This window comes from Mirounga leonina, unplaced genomic scaffold (assembly GCF_011800145.1).
Source record: "Mirounga leonina isolate KUSES-001 unplaced genomic scaffold, KU_Mleo_1.0 Mir_175, whole genome shotgun sequence".
Taxonomy (NCBI): domain Eukaryota; kingdom Metazoa; phylum Chordata; class Mammalia; order Carnivora; family Phocidae; genus Mirounga; species Mirounga leonina.
This window is the reverse complement of record NW_023270453.1, coordinates 9,010,059-9,027,385: the sequence shown is the minus strand read 5'-3', so window position 1 is coordinate 9,027,385 and position 17,327 is coordinate 9,010,059. Positions and strand designations below refer to the sequence as shown.

Below are 17,327 nucleotides of genomic sequence, written 5' to 3'. Positions count from 1 at the left end.
CCTGGCCACATAAGCCGGGCAAGACATAGGGCCGCAGTGCGGATGCCCCCGACAGCCAGGCACAGCTCACACCGGGAATGGCTGCCGACGCACTCTGCTGTTCCTCCCCATCTCCTCTAACAAGCTGAAGGCTTGCATTGTCATACAATCACGCTTTTACCGACTTGACCTAAATTCTGCCTTGAGCCATCTCCATGGACACACGAGGGTGAAAACAGCTTTGCACGCACCCTGAGGACAGCCTGGGGTGACCACACAGGCGGTCACAAAGGTCAGGAGAAAAGAAGCTTCCCTTTTTCCTCAGTCTGATTTTCAAAGACTCTAGCATCACAATACTATCATCCTGCTCCATGAGTGGCCACCATCCAGGCATTCTTTTTTTTTTTTTCTTTTTTAATAATACCCAATAATCTACCACCCAGTGCAGTAACTGAAGTCCATCCATGTGCTCTTCCCTTAACCCACAGCTCCCCATATCTCCCCCAGAGCCAGTAACTATTCTGAAGTTTATACTCGTCCTTCTCCTGCCGTACAAAATAGATATTCTCGTACATACAGATGCCAAAACAATTTACTCTTTGGTTGCTTCTGACCTTTATGAAAGGGTATTATGCAGTTATATAATCTTTGGATCTTGCTTTTCTCAATTCTGAGCATTAAAAAAAAAAAAAGTAAAGATGATGTCAGGTTGGGGATAGGGAGAAGGATCCCAAACCCCTCATCTTTGAGGGCCCTCTGCCTCACCTGCTTCCAGCAACCTTGCTAAGTTACTCAGACCTGGCCCTTCGCATGGAGAGTCACTGTGGATTCCTGGCCAGTCATGGCCTTCCAATGTGACTTACAGGTCATCATACCTGATGGGAGGTCTCCCCCTCGTCACTGGATGGAAGGGAAAAGTAACTCAAGGATGTGGCTTAGAGATTTTCTCTACTCTGCCGTATCAAGGAAGATGTACCTGGTTGATCAATAACATAAAATTTTTATTCTTTTTCAACTGTTTCTCAGGAATGGTAGTTCAGATGATAGTGGCAGAAATTAAAAGCACCAAGATACGTGAGAATATGCCACAACTGTATTAATTTTTGGACTGTTATGGCAAGAAGAACCCTAAATGAAGTGTGATCATAGCTCAGTGGAAAAGTGACTCAGAATAAATATCTTCATATTCTAGAGGCTTTCTCCACAAGGTAATTACTTCTCAAAACGTTGGAGTTACTAATTAGTTTAAAAAGACAACACAACCAAACAAAACAACCAAAAACCTCGTGAATAAAACAATTTAAATTGTCAACAACCCTGCCTGTATTTATACCCCCAAACACTACACTTGCCATACATTCTCCTATGATTTCTCTTAGTAATGCTTAAGATATGAAAGATAAAGCACTCGATACGTGGTACTGATTGAATAAAAAAAGACAGTCCCTAGAATTTGTGAAGGACATGGCTGATACTCCACTCCGGGGTAGTGGAACTGAAGGAGCTCATTTCTGGAAGACAGAGTGAAGCCACGGGGATGACCCAGATCTGAAACGTGCAAACAAGTCTGAGGGGCGGGGCTCGCTTACGGACGAGGAGCGGCACTCACTCCAGAGCAAGACACGTCTTCTCGAGAAAGCGTACTCCGCAACGAGCACACCAAGGAGACGCTCACCGGACCCCGTGTGCAGAGTGAACGCCCCGATCTCCACACCCGCCAACAAAAACGACCCCAGTCCCGCCAACGTGCTGTCCACCCCGCCCCCACAGCAGGCGACGCTCCACTCACAATGTCCAGCCACTGGTGCACGGCCACGGCCACCTGTGTCCCCAGGGGCTTCGTCAGCACAAGCACGTCCCCCGGCACCGCGTTATCTGGCCTGAAGAAAAGAACAAGGCAGTTCAGTGTAATCAAAGAGGTAAACGCACTGTCAATAGAATAGGAGAAAGAAAAGGCTGGTCCAAGTGCACGTGTGTTTGCAAAACACTTCAATTTAAGCCAACCACCACCAGGGCAGTAGAACCTTCCTTGCAAGTGCTACTGAGGCCACTGCTGGAGCAGAAACACTGAAAGAAGTGAAGGGTCTGCCAGTTACCTACAGGATCGCCCACACCCCCAAGGAGTGGACAAAGAAGCAGACCAAGCCTTCAAAGGCAAAGGCCTCATCGGGCCACGCTCATGTGTAATTCTCAGTACAGACCCTCCATGGTTCGGGGGCAACAAGACTTCTGACCCCAAGACCGTTTCTCACCATCACTCCTGAGACAGAGACCCGTGGGATGTGGCTCCAACCTGTGGGTCTAATGTTTTGGTGATTTCATCAAAGTTCTCAAATTCAAACTGACCAACACTAAGTTCCCTACTTGGCGCCCAGACAGACTCCTTGGTTGTTCCCTGTCTTAAAGACAGAAGGCCGGGTGCCTGGGTGGCTCAGTCGTTAAGCGTCTGCCTTCGGCTCAGGTCATGATCCCAGGGTCCTGGGATCGAGTCCCACATCGGGCTCCCTGCTCGGCGGGAGGCCTGCTTCTCCCTTTCCCACTCCCCCTGCTTGTGTTCCTGCTCTCACTGTCTCTGTCAAATAAATAAATAAAAATCTTTAAAAAAAAAAAAAAGACAGAAGGCCAATACTAAAAACACAAAGGCCGACTCCCCAAGCGCAACCCCTATCACACTGCACCCTCACTGCGGGGCATGGCCAGCCCTCGTGTCTTCCTTGTGTCGGTTCAAGCTGCCCACCCAGCCACTGTGCCTTCCAACAGTAGAGGACTATGTCACCCACGCCGATCACCAAGCCAGGGGCACAGACTTAAAATCAACCACTAGCTCCCCAGCTCATCCCGTGATCTCTGTATCCACTGTTAGCTTTCAAAAATGTTCATTTGGTAACGGTATCTAAGAAACTCCTTTTCCAAAAAGTAGGCCTTGAGGCATGAATGTCTTTCAGGTGTGACTCAGCCGCACCTCAGTGCTGGTATGTTCTTGGACAGCACAGGTCATGTGCCAGCCACAAGCATTACAACCCACAACTACCGGGTGATGTTCAAGTTCACAGGCACTACTGGATGAAATATAACCACGTGCGCACGCTCATTCCTGTTTTACAAACTAAACATACATGCTGAAAATCCACTGAAGCTTGTTTTATTATGTTTTCCTAATTTTTGCAATTGCTTAAGTTCTTTTTCTACTGAAAAGCTGAAATGTGGGAGGCAGATGGACCCACGATCCTCTGTGTGTGGATGCTTGAGAACGAGCAACATAAAACACAGGAAAACAAAACTCTGGTGTAAGTAAAATGCAAGACCCTTCACAAGAAAGCTATCAGACAATGTCTCTAAAAAGAGCTCCCATCAATTAAAAAAATGGGCAAAAGACAAGAATATATGAAAAATATGCTCAACTTTCCTCACAAAGGAGTAAGGTTTAAGCCACCAAACAGACTGTCAAAGAACTGAGAGGCTTGTTTGCACGCTGTGTTGATGGGGAGGGGGGGCCGTGGCAGTCTTGTTCACTGCTGGCCAAGCCTCTACGCAGGGCAATCTGGAGAAATCTATCGTGACTCTGCACATATATTTGACTTAGCCATTTTATTTTGAAAAATTTCTTACCAAGAGTTACGCATATACAAAATCATCTACGTATAATGGTTATACAATGAAGTACTATTTGTAATGTCAAAATAATTGAACAATGTAAATGTGAATAGTAAATTGGCTCAAACTTGGTAAAAGTAGTTCCCTTGTCCAGGAAAGGAAACTGGTGACAAGGGATGGGGGGGGGGGGGACTCCGCACTGCAGACTTTTCTCTACCGTTTGAACCCCGAATCATGTGAGCACAGTGCCTGTTAGTACCTGTTCACAGAAAAAAGCCAAACGGGGGTGCCTGGGTGGCTCAGTCGGCCCCGCGTCAGACTCCCTGCTCTGCTTCTCCCTCTGCCCCTCCCTGTCCCACTCGTGTGCAGGCCCTCATAAATAAATAAAATCTTTTTTTTTTTAAAGGTAAACAAATGGGAGTTTCTACTTCCTTCAGAAACTGGACATTTTCTTTTCTTAAAAAGACATCAAACATGTAAAGTTAACAACTTGTATTAAGACAGAATCTTTCAAAAAAAAAAAAAAAAAAAAGGGAGAGAGAGACACAGAGAGAGAGACTCTTTCCCAAAGATCTAGAAATGGCCAGAAAGCACATCAACAGAGGCCCGTATGATTAGCTACTAGAGAAATGCCAATTTCACAAAGGGACATAGATCACCTCACACCTGCTAGGCTGGCTATACCAAACATGCAGACAAGAGAATGAGGACTAGTGAGGATGCGGACAGTGGCATTCTCCTACATTGCTGTTTCGGATGTAAAATGGTGCCACTGTTGGAAACCAGGGTGATGGTGGCTCAAGCTACACGGTCACCACGTGACCCGGTAATTCTTAGGTACATCACACCATGGGAAATGCAATGTATGTTCACAAAAACGTGCACACAAAAGTTCACAGCAGCATCATCTGTTCTGGTCCATCACACCATGGACTGTTGGTCCATCACACCATGGACTGTTGTTCAGCCGCAAAAAGGCACGAAGCAGTGACAACACGCCACAACACAGAGTCTGGAAACGTCACACTAACTGAAAGAAGCCAGACACAAAATACTGATGTATCCTAGGATTCCATTTATCAGAAATGTTGAAAATGGGCAACTTCACAAGACGGAAAGTAGATTAGTGGTTTCCAGGACACGGGGAGAAGGGAGTTGGGAGTAACTGCTTACAGATACAAGGTTTCTTTTTGGAGTGATCGAAATGTTCTGGAATTGGACAGTGGTGATGGCTGCACAACCTTGTTAATACTAAAAACCAGTGAAGTGTATACTTTAAAAAGCTGAATTTCATGGGATGCCAGGCACAGTCAGTTAAGCGTCTGACTGGTTTGGGCTCAGGTCCCATGTCGGGCTCTGGGTTCGGCATGAGTCTGCTTGTCCCCCTCTCTCCCCCTCTGCCGCTCCCTCTGCTCTAATAAATAGATAATTATTTTTTAACAAGTTGAATTTAATGTGATGTGAAATTTTGTTACATGAATTGTACTTCAATTAAAAAGACCCCAAAATTTAAAAAAATTAGGAGTAAAGTACTGCTATGTGCCACAAAATGATGAACCTTAAAAATATCATGCTAATATTGTGTGCAGTGAAAGGCAGAATGGGAGCCGGGGGAACGTGGAGTGACAGTGAGGGGGATGGGTTTCCAGCTGGGGTGACGGAATGTTCTACAATCATCTCTGGGGATGGCTACATAATTCTGTGCAACACCACCAATGGGATGCGAATTCATATTTCAATACATCTTTACTAAAAAATGAAGAAGAAAGGGAGAACCAGGCCAGGTGATGGGAAACAAAATCCACTTACATGATAAATTCATTGGGCTGGCAGACAGTCGTGGCCACTCCTCCCAGAACAATCCAGGGGTTTAACACCGTCTGGCCACCAGTCACAGACGTCCCTGCCTCCTCTGCTGCGTCCTTAAAACCCTGTATAATTAGGGGCATCACTTTGTCCCTTTCCTAGGGTTGAAAAGAACACAAATGAAGAGTCACATAAAATTCAGTTCAGAACCCGAAAAGAGAATCTACACTTAGTGTTATAAAGAAGATCATAAAACCCTAGAGGGGCTCCTGCAGTTTACAGCCAGGGTTGGGGATCAGAGGAAGAAGGAGGCCAAGGGCTGACATTGCAGCCATTTTATCAGGAGTCGGAAGGTGCTCTAGGTTACAATGTGAACGGAGCCCAGACAACACAGAATTAAAAACTGGAATTTGACTGGCTCCACAGGTCTGCCCTCCATCTGAGGGCCAGCTCTTTCAGGGGTCCTTAAGAATTCCAGTGCCCTCCTCCAGATGCTATGTGGAAGCCATGACCAGCTAATTTCTATGAGGTGCAGCAAACCTCTTTCTGGGGCACAAAAACAGGTACCTTTCAAAAAGAATCTAATGGAAATCATCCCTGAGTCAAAGGACAGGGGCTGACGGCAAGACCACGGACACGGCTGTGTGAGCATGTGACTGCATGGGGCACCCCGCCACATCACCCCCCAGCTGCGTCACCCCAGACAGCAGTGGCGTGCGCCCGGGGTCTGTAAGGCTAGGCCCGGGCCACAGGCCTGGCGCGGAGCTGCTAGGACTGAGGCCTCAACTTTAGTAACGCAAACAAACATGCCTGTCTTGGCTTCGGTCTACCTGAAAGAGAGAAAGGGAAGCAGGTGGTGGATATGATAACAAGAACAGGTCAGAGTCTCTAGTTTAATTCGCAGGTAGTTGCCAAAAAATAAATGGGGAGCCCGACAGAAGGAGAGATGTGCAGCCTGGGCGCCCCATTATGGATGGCGGGGACTAAGGGCTAACCAGTCAAGTGACGCCAGCAAGACAGCAGACTACTTACCCTGTCGGTCATTTTATTACTGATTCCGAGGAGCATCAGCATATTGTCGCATTCCGTGACCCCCATGGCATAGAGGTCACTGAGGACGTTGGCACATGCTATCCTGCCCTGGAAGAGAGGGGAGGCGTGAGAGAGGACAACTGGGGGACTTTCCGTGTGTGCCTACAGAGCGCCTCCCAGGACAACTCGGGGACTTTCCAGGGACATGGTCCCCGCTTTCTGTGTCCTTTACTGCATCATACAACCACGAGGCCATTCCTTCACTGTTTCTCAGACATTCCTGTGACCACCTCTTCTTTCTTGTGCAGAACACAGAATTTCTGTGTTCTTTCCCATTCTGAATATCGGGAGAAGCCTACAATGTATTTAGATGGGGGAACCGGGGTTGGGAGCAGATGCTGAGCCAAGCAAAGTTGGAGCTGATGGGTCTGGGAGGAGAGCTTATGGAATGAAAAAGTTGGAAAACAACGGTCTTCTAAAGCAAACTTGGAAACAGCCATGTATTCTAAACAGATTCTAAAAATATGTTCACTTTATTGGTTATAGAGAAGATGGTTTTTATAACACAGGGAGGGAGAAATTTTGGTAGCTTCTTTTCAAGGCTGTAGAAGATAAACAGGAAAAACATCTTGCTTGAGAAATCAAAAAATAGAAGAGAGAAAAAACATCTATGCCTGAAGTCAGACTGTTTTCTAAAGTATATAAAAAGCATTTCCAGTAAACTATATTATTTTGTAAGGAACTTTTTAATTCAATAGAAATATGATAATACATTTTTTTTAATATCCACTGAAGATTTTTTAAATTTTTTTTTTTTAATAATTTATTTGATAGAGAGAATGAGATAGAGAGAGAGAGCATGAGATGGGGGAGGGTCAGAGGGAGAAGCAGACTCCCCGCTGAGCAGGGAGCCCGATGTGGGACTCGATCCTGGGACTCCAGGATCATGACCTGAGCCGGAGGCAGTCGTTTAACCAACTGAGCCACCCAGGCGCCCCCTGAAGATTTTTTAAATACTAAGTTGTTGGGGGTGCCTGGCTGGCTCAGTTGGTGCAGCTAGTGACTCTTGATCTTGGGGTTGTAAGTTCAAGCCCCATGTTGGGTGTAGAGATTACTTAAAATAAAATCTTAAAAAAAAACAGGGGCGGGTGCCTGGGTGGCTCAGTCATTAAGCATCTGCCTTTGGCTCAGGTCATGATCCCAGGGTCCTTCCCTGCTCTGCGGGAAGCCTGCTTCTCCCTCTCCCACTCCCCCTGCTTGTGTTCCCTCTCTCGCTGTGTCTCTCTCTGTCAAATAAATAAATAAAATCTTTAAAAGAAAAACAACCACAACCACAACAACAAAAAAACGGGTGCCTAGGTGGCTTAGTGGTTGAGCATCAAACTCTTGATTTCAGCTCAGGTCGTGATCTTAGCGTCGTGAGATCAAGCCCCATGTCAGGCTCTATCCGCACTGGGCACGGATCCTGCTGGAGATTCTCTCTCTCTCTCCCCCTCTGCCCCCCAACCCCCGCTCCAAAAAATAAATAAATAAATAATAAATATAAGTCGTCATTTCTAGACAGTGAAGGAGAAAATGACAAATTGTTCTTCTGACATGAGGATAATCAAACTCCCAAGTATGATCATTTCAGCAGCTGGCTCAGTACTCGCTGAGGTTTTCTTATGACTCCCTGGCAGAATGGCAGCAAGCTCAGAAGCAACAATAGCAGGGTAAACAGGGCTTTTGCAATTCGGAGGTGCCTGCCACTTGGGGCCGTAGCCACGTTCTGTCCCCTCTCTGATGCTTTTAAGATATGCTGGCTAGGGCGCCTGGGTGGCTCAGTTGGTTAAGCGACTGCCTTCGGCTCAGGTCATGATCCCGGAGTCCCTGGATCAAGTCCCGCATCGGGCTCCCTGCTCGGCAGGGAGTCTGCTTCTCCCTCTGACCCTCCCCCCTCTCATGTGCTCTCTCTCATTCTCTCTCTCACAAATAAATAAATAAAATCTTTAAAAAAAAAAAAAAAAGATATGCTGGCTAGAGGCACCTGGGTGGCTAGGTCCTGATCCCGGGGTCTGGGATGGAGTCCCGCATCGGGCTCCTTGTTCAGCGGGGAGCCTGCTTCTCCCTCTATCTGCTGTTCCCCTGGCTTGTGCTCTCTCCCTCTATCTCTGTCAAATAAATAAAATCTTAAAAAAAAAGAGAGAGAAAGAGAGAGAGATGCTGGCTAAAGGCTGAATTCTGGTCCTAGCCGCCTCTGCCACCTGGTCAGGTGGGGCTCCTGTGGTCTCTCAGAAGTACTGCTCCAGAGGAGAGAACAGAAGTGCAGGGGCCAGACAGGTTTCTAGTCAACTATCTGCTTGTCACTGGCATCTGAGAGGTGACCTTCCTCCTCCCCACACTTAGCTGTCTCAGGACCCAAGTCCCTGTGCATGTGGCTTGAGTCCAGTGCCCTGGCACACAGGGAGGCCCATTTCTTTTTTTTTTTTTTTTTTAAGATTTTATTTATTTGACAGAGAGAGAGACAGTGAGAGAGGGAACACAAGCAGGGGGAGTGGGAGAGGGAGAAGCAGGCTTCCCGCCGAGCAGGGAGCCCAGTGCGGGGCTCGATCCCAGGACCCCGGGATCACGACCCAAGCCGAAGGCAGACGCTTAATGACTGAGCCACCCAGGCGCCCCAGGGAGGCCCATTTCTTAACAGCATGATGCTCCCCGTTTCTTCATCGGCTCCTCGTCTGGTAGGGTAGGGGGTTAAAGTCGGGCAGACCAGGAGGTTGCTGGCGTAGCCATGCACTGGGCAATTTGGAAGTAGATCTAGGCAGGGCCGTGATCAGTAGCCAGGAACTTAACGCCGCAGATCAGATACGCATTCTACATGGGGACACATGACACACTGAGGTGCCTAGTGACCAGAGTCGGAATCGACAGTCAAGTAGCTTAACTGTGGTGAGATGCTGTTTATTTCTGGAAGGAAACACCTTGAATCAGTCCTGCTACCAAGTGTGGTAACACCTCATAGCCTCAAACACAGGAATGCAGAGTTTACAAACGTCAGAGAGAGAAGGCAAGAAGAAAACTCTAAGCACGTCCGTCAACAGATGTGCTGAGGACGCAACAGGTGTTTGTGCCCAGACACACCCGCAGGTACAAGAGCGGCAGAGGGGCTCCCCGCGCCTGCCCCCACTGCCTTCTGCCCGGGACTGAGCGTGAGCAGGGCAGACCCAACGGCTGCAAGGGCAGACGGCAGGGCAGTGGCGGCGGGATGGTGACAACTGGCGTGTCAGGAAAGCCAAGTCCCCAGCCCCAAACCCAACCAACAAGCAGTTCCAGATGTAAACACACACCCGGGTCAAACTCACCATCATGTAAGGGTCATCAACGATAGGATAGATGTAATCTGTGGTTTGAACCAGAGAGAGACCGCCATGCCTCAAAGGAATGACGCAAGTATCCATTCCAATGCCTGCAAAGACGAAAGTCGTCAGCGTCCAAAAACCAAAAGGAAAAGCCATTTCATTTTATACCATCAGTGTTGCGAATAGGAGCAGTTTCGTGCACGATGCTTATGGAGCACTGAGCCCTGCCAACAAAGCAATGTGTTTCCTATCAGGCCCGTAAGTGAAATAAACGTGAAACGTAACTGGCTTAAGATGGAAAGTGAGAATAAAATTTGTTAGTCATGAAGACTCAACTTCAATACGGTATAATTTTTAGACTTTAATGATGCCTCCGATGGAAATTTTTCCTTTGTATTACTGTGTCATGTTGCTGGCATCACAGAGAATTCCTTTAAAGATGAGAAAGCATCAACGGAACTTGGGTTGTCTTAGCTACAGTTACTTTTTGAGTAGATCTTTAGGCGTTATTCTGTTTTCCCCAATAAAAGTCGGTAAAATCTGGGGCACCTGGGTGGGTCAGTTGGTTAAGCGACTGCCTTCAGCTCAGGTCATGATCCTAGGGTCTGGGATCAAGCCCCGCATCAGGCTCCCTGCTCAGCTGGAAGCCTGCTTCTCCCTCTCCCACTCCCCCTGCTTGTGTTGCCTCTCACGCTCTCTCTCTCTCTGTCAATTAAATAAATGAAATCTTTTTTTAAAAAAAGTCTGTAAAATCTTTTATACATATAATAAATGTTATTATTACTTCTCCATTTTAGTCAAAAATGAAAATGACAGAGGTGGGGAGGGCGCCTGGCTGGCTCAGTCAGTTGAACGTGCGACTCTTGATCTCGGGGTCGTGAGTTCGATCTCCACGTTGGGTGTAGAGATTACTTAAAAATAAATAAATAAGCTTAAGTGAGAGTGAGAGAGGGAGGGAGGGAGAGAGAGAAGAAGGAAAGAGAGAAGGACAAAGTCGGAACAAGTATTCATCGTTTCCAATCAAGCTTGGACAGACACTGCAGCATCTGTGGGATCTGGTATGTAGGTTACCAAAGGTATTTTTTAAGAGGAAACTTTAAAATTCCACGTTATTTCTCTTGCAGAAAACCTGTAAATGTCACCTTTACTAACTTATGCTATCAAGCCTGCAGGAAATAGTTCAATTTATTAAAAATCGTTTCTAAACATTTAGAAAGATAATATGGACAATGGATGGTCTAATTAGAAATAATTCCCTTTTACTGAAATCGGTTTAGAAATAGTCAAAACTAAGCCACTATAGGCAACATTTCTTTGGAAATCACCTGTAATGGGGACATATTCAAATTCAGACTGGCCCTCCCACCAAGCACGCTGAATACAGAGTGCTTTCCCTCACCTCTCTCGAAAGGATACCCACCTGCCCCCTTATGAGGATTTTAACTTGGCAGCGCACAACAGCTGAAGGTGGAGAAAAAAATCAGGATAAAATACCAAAGGAAGCAAGTGGATGGCACCCTCGTAATTCAGAATTGCAAACGGAACAAGAATAAATCATATCTGCATCACACTGAGATGAATATACGAGCACCTTTCATATTCTGCTTGAGTAAAATTGCTGCAGTACAACGATCTCAGCACCACAACGCCAAAATACCCACGAGAGGCCGCGTCACAGGGGCACCTTATTTTCCCAGGCCTTGATCCATTATTATTAAAGCAAAAATAAAAACCGAGTTTAATAAAAAGCCACAGACTTTGTGAAGGCGGGCTGATTTCCCACCACACAAGATGGCAAGGCGGTGTCCGGATGGCAAGTCTCACGGGTGTGTGACAATGAAGCACACTGCCCAGGTCATGAGTGTCCATGTGCATCAGGTGGGAACACGTGTGATAATTCATCTAAACGACATACGTGCACACCTCCCAGAAACTTCACCTGACAACTGTTTTTCAGCACTTAAGTGGAAAGGGCAAGAACCACAATTTTACTCATACTGAGTCTCCCTAAACTGACCCAACAGGTCATTCTGAGGATATTACTGTTTGCTTCAGGAAAGAGCAAAATACAGTTTTCTTTGGGGTTTTCATGTATGAACCACAGGCCTCCTGAAAGAGACCAGACATAGCTGCTGAATGTTAGCTTTAAATGTTTCTCATCAGGGCGCCTGGGTGGCTCAGTTGGTTAAGCATCTGCTCAGGTCATGATCCCCCGGTCCTGGGATGGAGTCCCGCTTCAGGCCCCCTGCTCAGTGGGGAGCCTGCTTTTCCCTCTCCCTGTGCCCTTCCCTCTGTTCGTGCTCTGTCTCTCTCTCAACTAACTAAATAAAATCTTTTTGTTAAAAAAAGTTTCTATTCTGGTTAATCCAAATTTGAATTAAATAAATTTGACTTGTGAAGGATTTAATTTCTATTTATATGTATCATCAGAGCATTTTAACTGATGACTCTTGAGCATGTTTACCAAAAAACCCAACATTTCATTAGCAGTATTTTATATCAATTACGTTTTTAAATGAGGTTTTTAGGATTAAGTAAAATACGTTAGAATTAATTTCACCCAATGCTCTAGGAAATTTGAAATTACATGTGTGGCTCACATGGTATTTCTCTCATATAGTACCGGTCCATAGTGACTGGGGGAGAGAGGGCACATCTGAGATGAGCCACTGGCCTTAAAAAACCAGAGGATCAAGTTGAGAGGGAGGGACAGTCCAGGGAGAGGGCAGGTGGTAACAGACGAAAATACCACGGGGGGGCGGGGGGGGGGAAACCTCAAATACCAGACCAAGCAGTGTTATATTTAATTACCAGTGGGTGGTGGGGAATTCTGGGTTTTCAGCAAGCCTGAAACCATCCATCAAGCAGAAGAACCCAATGATCATACTACCACCACTTGCCGGCAGTGATCAGTACTTGATAGCTCTTACGTCTCAGACAAGAAACACTTATTTTAACATTTCTTTAGTGAGAATACATCTAATCAACACATGTACATTTAACAACTGTCACCATCTTAGGATCCAGGAAATCTGTCACTCGTTTAGAAAAATAGTTTAAAAACAGATAAACACACTGGTGTGTATATATTATGTGTCTATCTGGGTAAAGATACACACGGTACATATACACACACACATAATTTCCGGTACTTCCAACACTTAGAAACAGTAAGTATGATTATCTCATTCTGAAGATTGGTACACTGTCGCTCATATTAACATTAGTGACTCCTTAGTGACTGTGTCCGGACAAGAATCTAGATCTGATTCCAAAGCAAAGCTTTGGCTATCTAGATGTTACCACTTCTGGACGAGGTTTTAATACTATGCTTCCTTCAGCACCCATTTGCTTGTAACCTGGGGTCCTTCTGCCCCTGGAGAATGCCAGGAATGCTCAATTTCATGAGTGGGCCTTTTTCTGGGAAAGGTTCCTGGCTTCCAAATGCTTCCCCAAAGCCCTAGGAGACTATACTCCTTTGCGCTAGTATTCTTCTACCAGCTTTCTTCTGCCTCTCCGCTTACTATCCCCATCTGTCCCCTTTGCCACTGCTGGGTTGTACCTTGCAGCCTCTATTCTCACTGCAAACGTGTTGGACTTAGAAACAGGGTGACAAACGGTATGGTGCAGGGAGGAATCAGAAAACATGGACTCCAGGTCCTGACCCTCGCCAAGTGACACGGGATGGGTTACCCTGCCTTCCTGTGCATCATGGGGCAGAGGGAAGAGCAATGAACTGACCCATTTTCAAAGTGCTTAACAGTGCATGGCATGCTCATAAGGTCAATGGGGGAAGTTATAAAGAGGAATTACTACTATATCCATGAGGCTTTTATTGCATTTGGTTTTGCCCATTTGGCAGCTTATTTCTCTTGACAGAGTTATCGGACAGCTTTCTCAGTACATTCTTATTTCTTGACAAGACAACATCTAATCCAACCCATTCACGTGGCATTTCTCCATGCTTAGACATCAGCTAGATGAAGCTGGTTTTCGAACTGAGCTCCTGGGAGCCAGCCCTGTGGCCCTTAGAGTGTGGGGTGTGAAGTTTCCTCTCCTCCAACCAAAGCAGCTCTGCTTTTATAGCTCCTTTACATATCAGGGAAGAAAGGAGCATCCTGGGTTGTGAGACAGAATGTTGTTAAGACAGAACTGCACAATCAAACAATGGGTGAAAATGAACAGAATGAAAACCTTATGTAAGAACGCTGATCGGGTCACACACCGTAACTACCAAACATTCAAACTCCTAGAATACACACCAAACACTCAGAAAGCCAAGTGAGCATGGTCTTATGCCACGTCCTTAACGCACCAGACAATAAAAGCTAACAAACAATATCCCAACAGGCTAGAATTTCTTTCTGAGCTCTGTGTTTGGGAAGAGGCAAACCACTAAAACATCAGGAATTTAGTAAAGAAAAAAAAAAAAAAACCACACTCTCCGTGCCAGATGACGTCCTAGGGTCAGCCACACATTCAGTCCAGTCTTCTAGAACCTCCTCCCTAGCAGAGCTCATCAAACAGTGCATACTGCAGAGGAACCCAGAAGTCTCCCCCCACCCCATCACTGCCCTCTAAGCGCTGCACAATGACAGGTAAGCACTACCTTTCCTAAGGCAAAGAAGGGAATGCAAGTGTTTTAAGGAAAATTTTAGGACAGAGGCATAAAGGAGTTTCTGCTTAATCCTCAGCTAACTACAAAATTCAATTTAGTAAAAAATTCTCTTACTGTAATAGAATTGTCTCAACTGCACACTTAATAGTTTAAAAATGGCGAGAGCACATTTCTTGATGCTTTTCAAGTACTTCCTCCAAATAAGCTACAATAATAGAATACTTATCGTTGCTTTGCTTTTTGAAAAAGGCACCACGGGAGGACAGAAGTTTGGCTTTTGACTCATTGACTACAATCGCAGCCAAGATGCTCTACTTTGGGGAAGTATAAAAGAAATAATGGTTCACATACCAAGCCTTGGCATAACTGCTCCCAGAAATTGCTCATCTTCTTGGAAGTGGTTCTCTTGTAAGGATTCCAGCAATTTCTGCAGGACATCTTGGGGCACTTTGCAGCCAGTGCCCTTCAGTTCAGTGAATCTGGTTAGCCGGAAGCTCTTGTCCAACTCATAACTTTCCGGGTTAAAGGACTCCCGCGTAGACATGGTTCTGGGGCGCACACACCTCACAGCTGGGCTCCTCCCCTCCCTCTCCTAGCAGTTGGTTTCTTTACAGATCCACCTAGGTAGCGCCAAAACACAAAGACACCATTAAAAGAATTCTCACCACTACTTGCTAAGAAACAAGTAAGTGTGAGAAGAGCTGAAATCACCCAGACCACAGGCATAGGGTGATCGGAGGCCGTAACAGTTCATTACAGTGATGCATAAGCCAGATTGAATCATTTTTAAAAAATGACTGTACCATCACAGACATCTTCTACTGAAGAAGACCTGACGTCTGTGTTGCCGTAACTGTGGCTCTGAGGGGCAGCCAGGACACCTCCCCTGAAGAAGGCACTATGGGCCAGCTGACACATGACACAAGACCATCTTGAGCAGCAGGTCCCAAAGGTTCTTCTGGCGGCCAGCATTATGAGAAAACTTCTAGTCACTTCATCTGTCAACCTAGAAGCACTACGGTTTAGAGATTAGAAGGCCTGGCTAAAGGGACTTCTCTGGAAAGCCTTTTAATATCTTCTGCTATCTCACAAAGAAAAATAAAATGCCCATTAGACAGACACTCTGCAGGAAAAGGATGCTGATGGAAATGCACTTGATGAAATTCTTCATGATGCTCAATTCAATTTTAGAAAAGCCTGTTTTCACTCTGGGCCAAAAGTACAACATGATCCAAAACTAAGGAAGCCTCACTAAAGAACACAACTCGAAAAGTGGAATGGCTGTTTAACACAGCAAGATTAATTTTCTCCAAGAGAGCAGTGCAAAGTTCTCTAATGTTTAATGCAGTGCTCTTTCCTAGAAAGCAAACATCCCGCCCAACAAACCAGTACACACACACCGACAAAATAAATATGCTTGCCCCTGCTCATTACGGTTTCATTGCAGAACTAAAATGAGAAATTAAACTGTACTAAATCACTGGCATTTATGGTACTTGGTACCACTGGAAGTTTCTAGGAGGGCAAACCCTTCTAAATCTGAAGTCTCAGAGGTTAAACCAGAATCTTATATGTGCTCCCAGGGTTTACAAACCTCCAGACTGATATTTTATTGGGCATAGAATTACAAACACCCCAAGTTTTAGAGTTAGTTTCCCCTATAAAATTTATGATTAAGAACATAATTCCCATTTATAGAGTTTCCGATCTTCTAGGAAGCACATCACTCATTTAAAATAAATCTCTTTCTCACACACACACACTCTCTCACACACACTCACAAAATAACTGAAATAAATCTCACAAAGCCCGAGTTTAGGCAGTGATCCAAACTGTCCTTACAAAAACATGTTTGGGGTGAGCAATCATTTCGGTTTGAAACCTACAACTGTGCAGGAGTAAACCTTCCAAGATTCCAAGAAATCAACCTGTCCAAAAGGAGGGTGGCAGGAGAGCAAAGCAAAATACCAGAGGGGAATTCTGAAGCCATTTTAGAGTTAGGAAAAGTCCAGTAGCACTTTGACTTGGAAGAGTTTGGAACAAAACAAGTCCTTTGCTCACAAAACGCCTCGCACTTAACATCGCCTCACTCCTACCAGGGGGAAAAAAAATCCAACTCACGAGGCATCCAGTTATTTTCCTACCTCCAACCCTACCCTTCCCCCCAAAAAAGAGGCGGGGAATTTGAGGGACTAACTTCCTTTTAAACATTATTTATATTTTCCCAGATTTTTAAGAGGAAAAAAGTTTAAAACACCTTAAGTCCAGAAAGCACTCAGGAGTTTTAAAATTCGAACTGGAACGAGGGACACACATCCCACACTCACATCCGAACCTTGAAAACTTACAGTTTTTGGAGGGTGGATGAGCGAAAATGGGGGGGGGGGTTCTTGGGGAAATCGTAATTAATGGGGGGGTGTACATTTGCATAATAAGAGGTAGTCCGCTCCAACCCAGAAGCCGCATGTTTACACCTTTAAAACAATGATATGAATATTTAAAGACAACGGTTAACCCTTTCCTTCTCGGCCACCTTAATTTTTTTTTTTTTTTTTCTAACCGAGTGCGCCAGGCGGGCCGCACAGCTCGGGGAGCACGGTAAGCGGGGACGGGAGAGGGTGCAGCCGCAGCCCCGTACCTACCTCCCTACCCGCAAGCCCCTAAGCCCAGGATATAAACAAAGGGGTGGACTCCGGGCCCGGCGCGCGGGGGCCGGGCGCTCTCCATGCAGCACGCGTCCAGGAGGCAGCTGGAGCGCGGAGGCCGGCACGCGGGGACACCTTAAGTCTCAGGCTGCCGCCTTTAAAGGCAGCGCGGGCCTCGGCTCTTTGTGCGGCGCGGCGCGGCGGGCTGGCCGCGGCCGGGCGGAGGCAGCGCGGCGCCGCCACCGGCTGGGCCATGCCCGCCCGCTCTCCCGGCGGCGGCGGCGGGAACGGCAGGGAGGGCGCGAGGCGCGCACGGCC

The 17,327-nt window shown here is 46.3% G+C and overlaps 1 protein-coding gene across 5 annotated transcripts in view; it reads right to left on the bottom strand.

The window, feature by feature from the left end:
• The window catches only part of SEPHS1 (selenophosphate synthetase 1), a 31,222-nt gene that overhangs the window by 12,867 nt on the left and 1,028 nt on the right, over positions 1-17,327 (bottom strand). For 2 of the 5 annotated variants that reach the window (XM_035021625.1, XM_035021620.1), the window contains exons 1-6: positions 17,007-17,242; positions 14,716-14,984; positions 9,750-9,853; positions 6,412-6,519; positions 5,383-5,537; positions 1,769-1,859 (exon numbers count right to left, since the gene is read on the bottom strand). In XM_035021625.1, the coding sequence (XP_034877516.1) occupies positions 1,769-1,859; positions 5,383-5,537; positions 6,412-6,519; positions 9,750-9,853; positions 14,716-14,908 (651 nt within the window). In that variant the 5' untranslated portion in view covers positions 14,909-14,984; positions 17,007-17,242. Of the gene's footprint in view, positions 1-1,768; positions 1,860-5,382; positions 5,538-6,411; positions 6,520-9,749; positions 9,854-14,715; positions 14,985-15,167; positions 17,269-17,327 lie in introns of those variants that run through there. The other 3 variants (XM_035021623.1, XM_035021622.1, XM_035021624.1) reach the window with 3 other exon arrangements.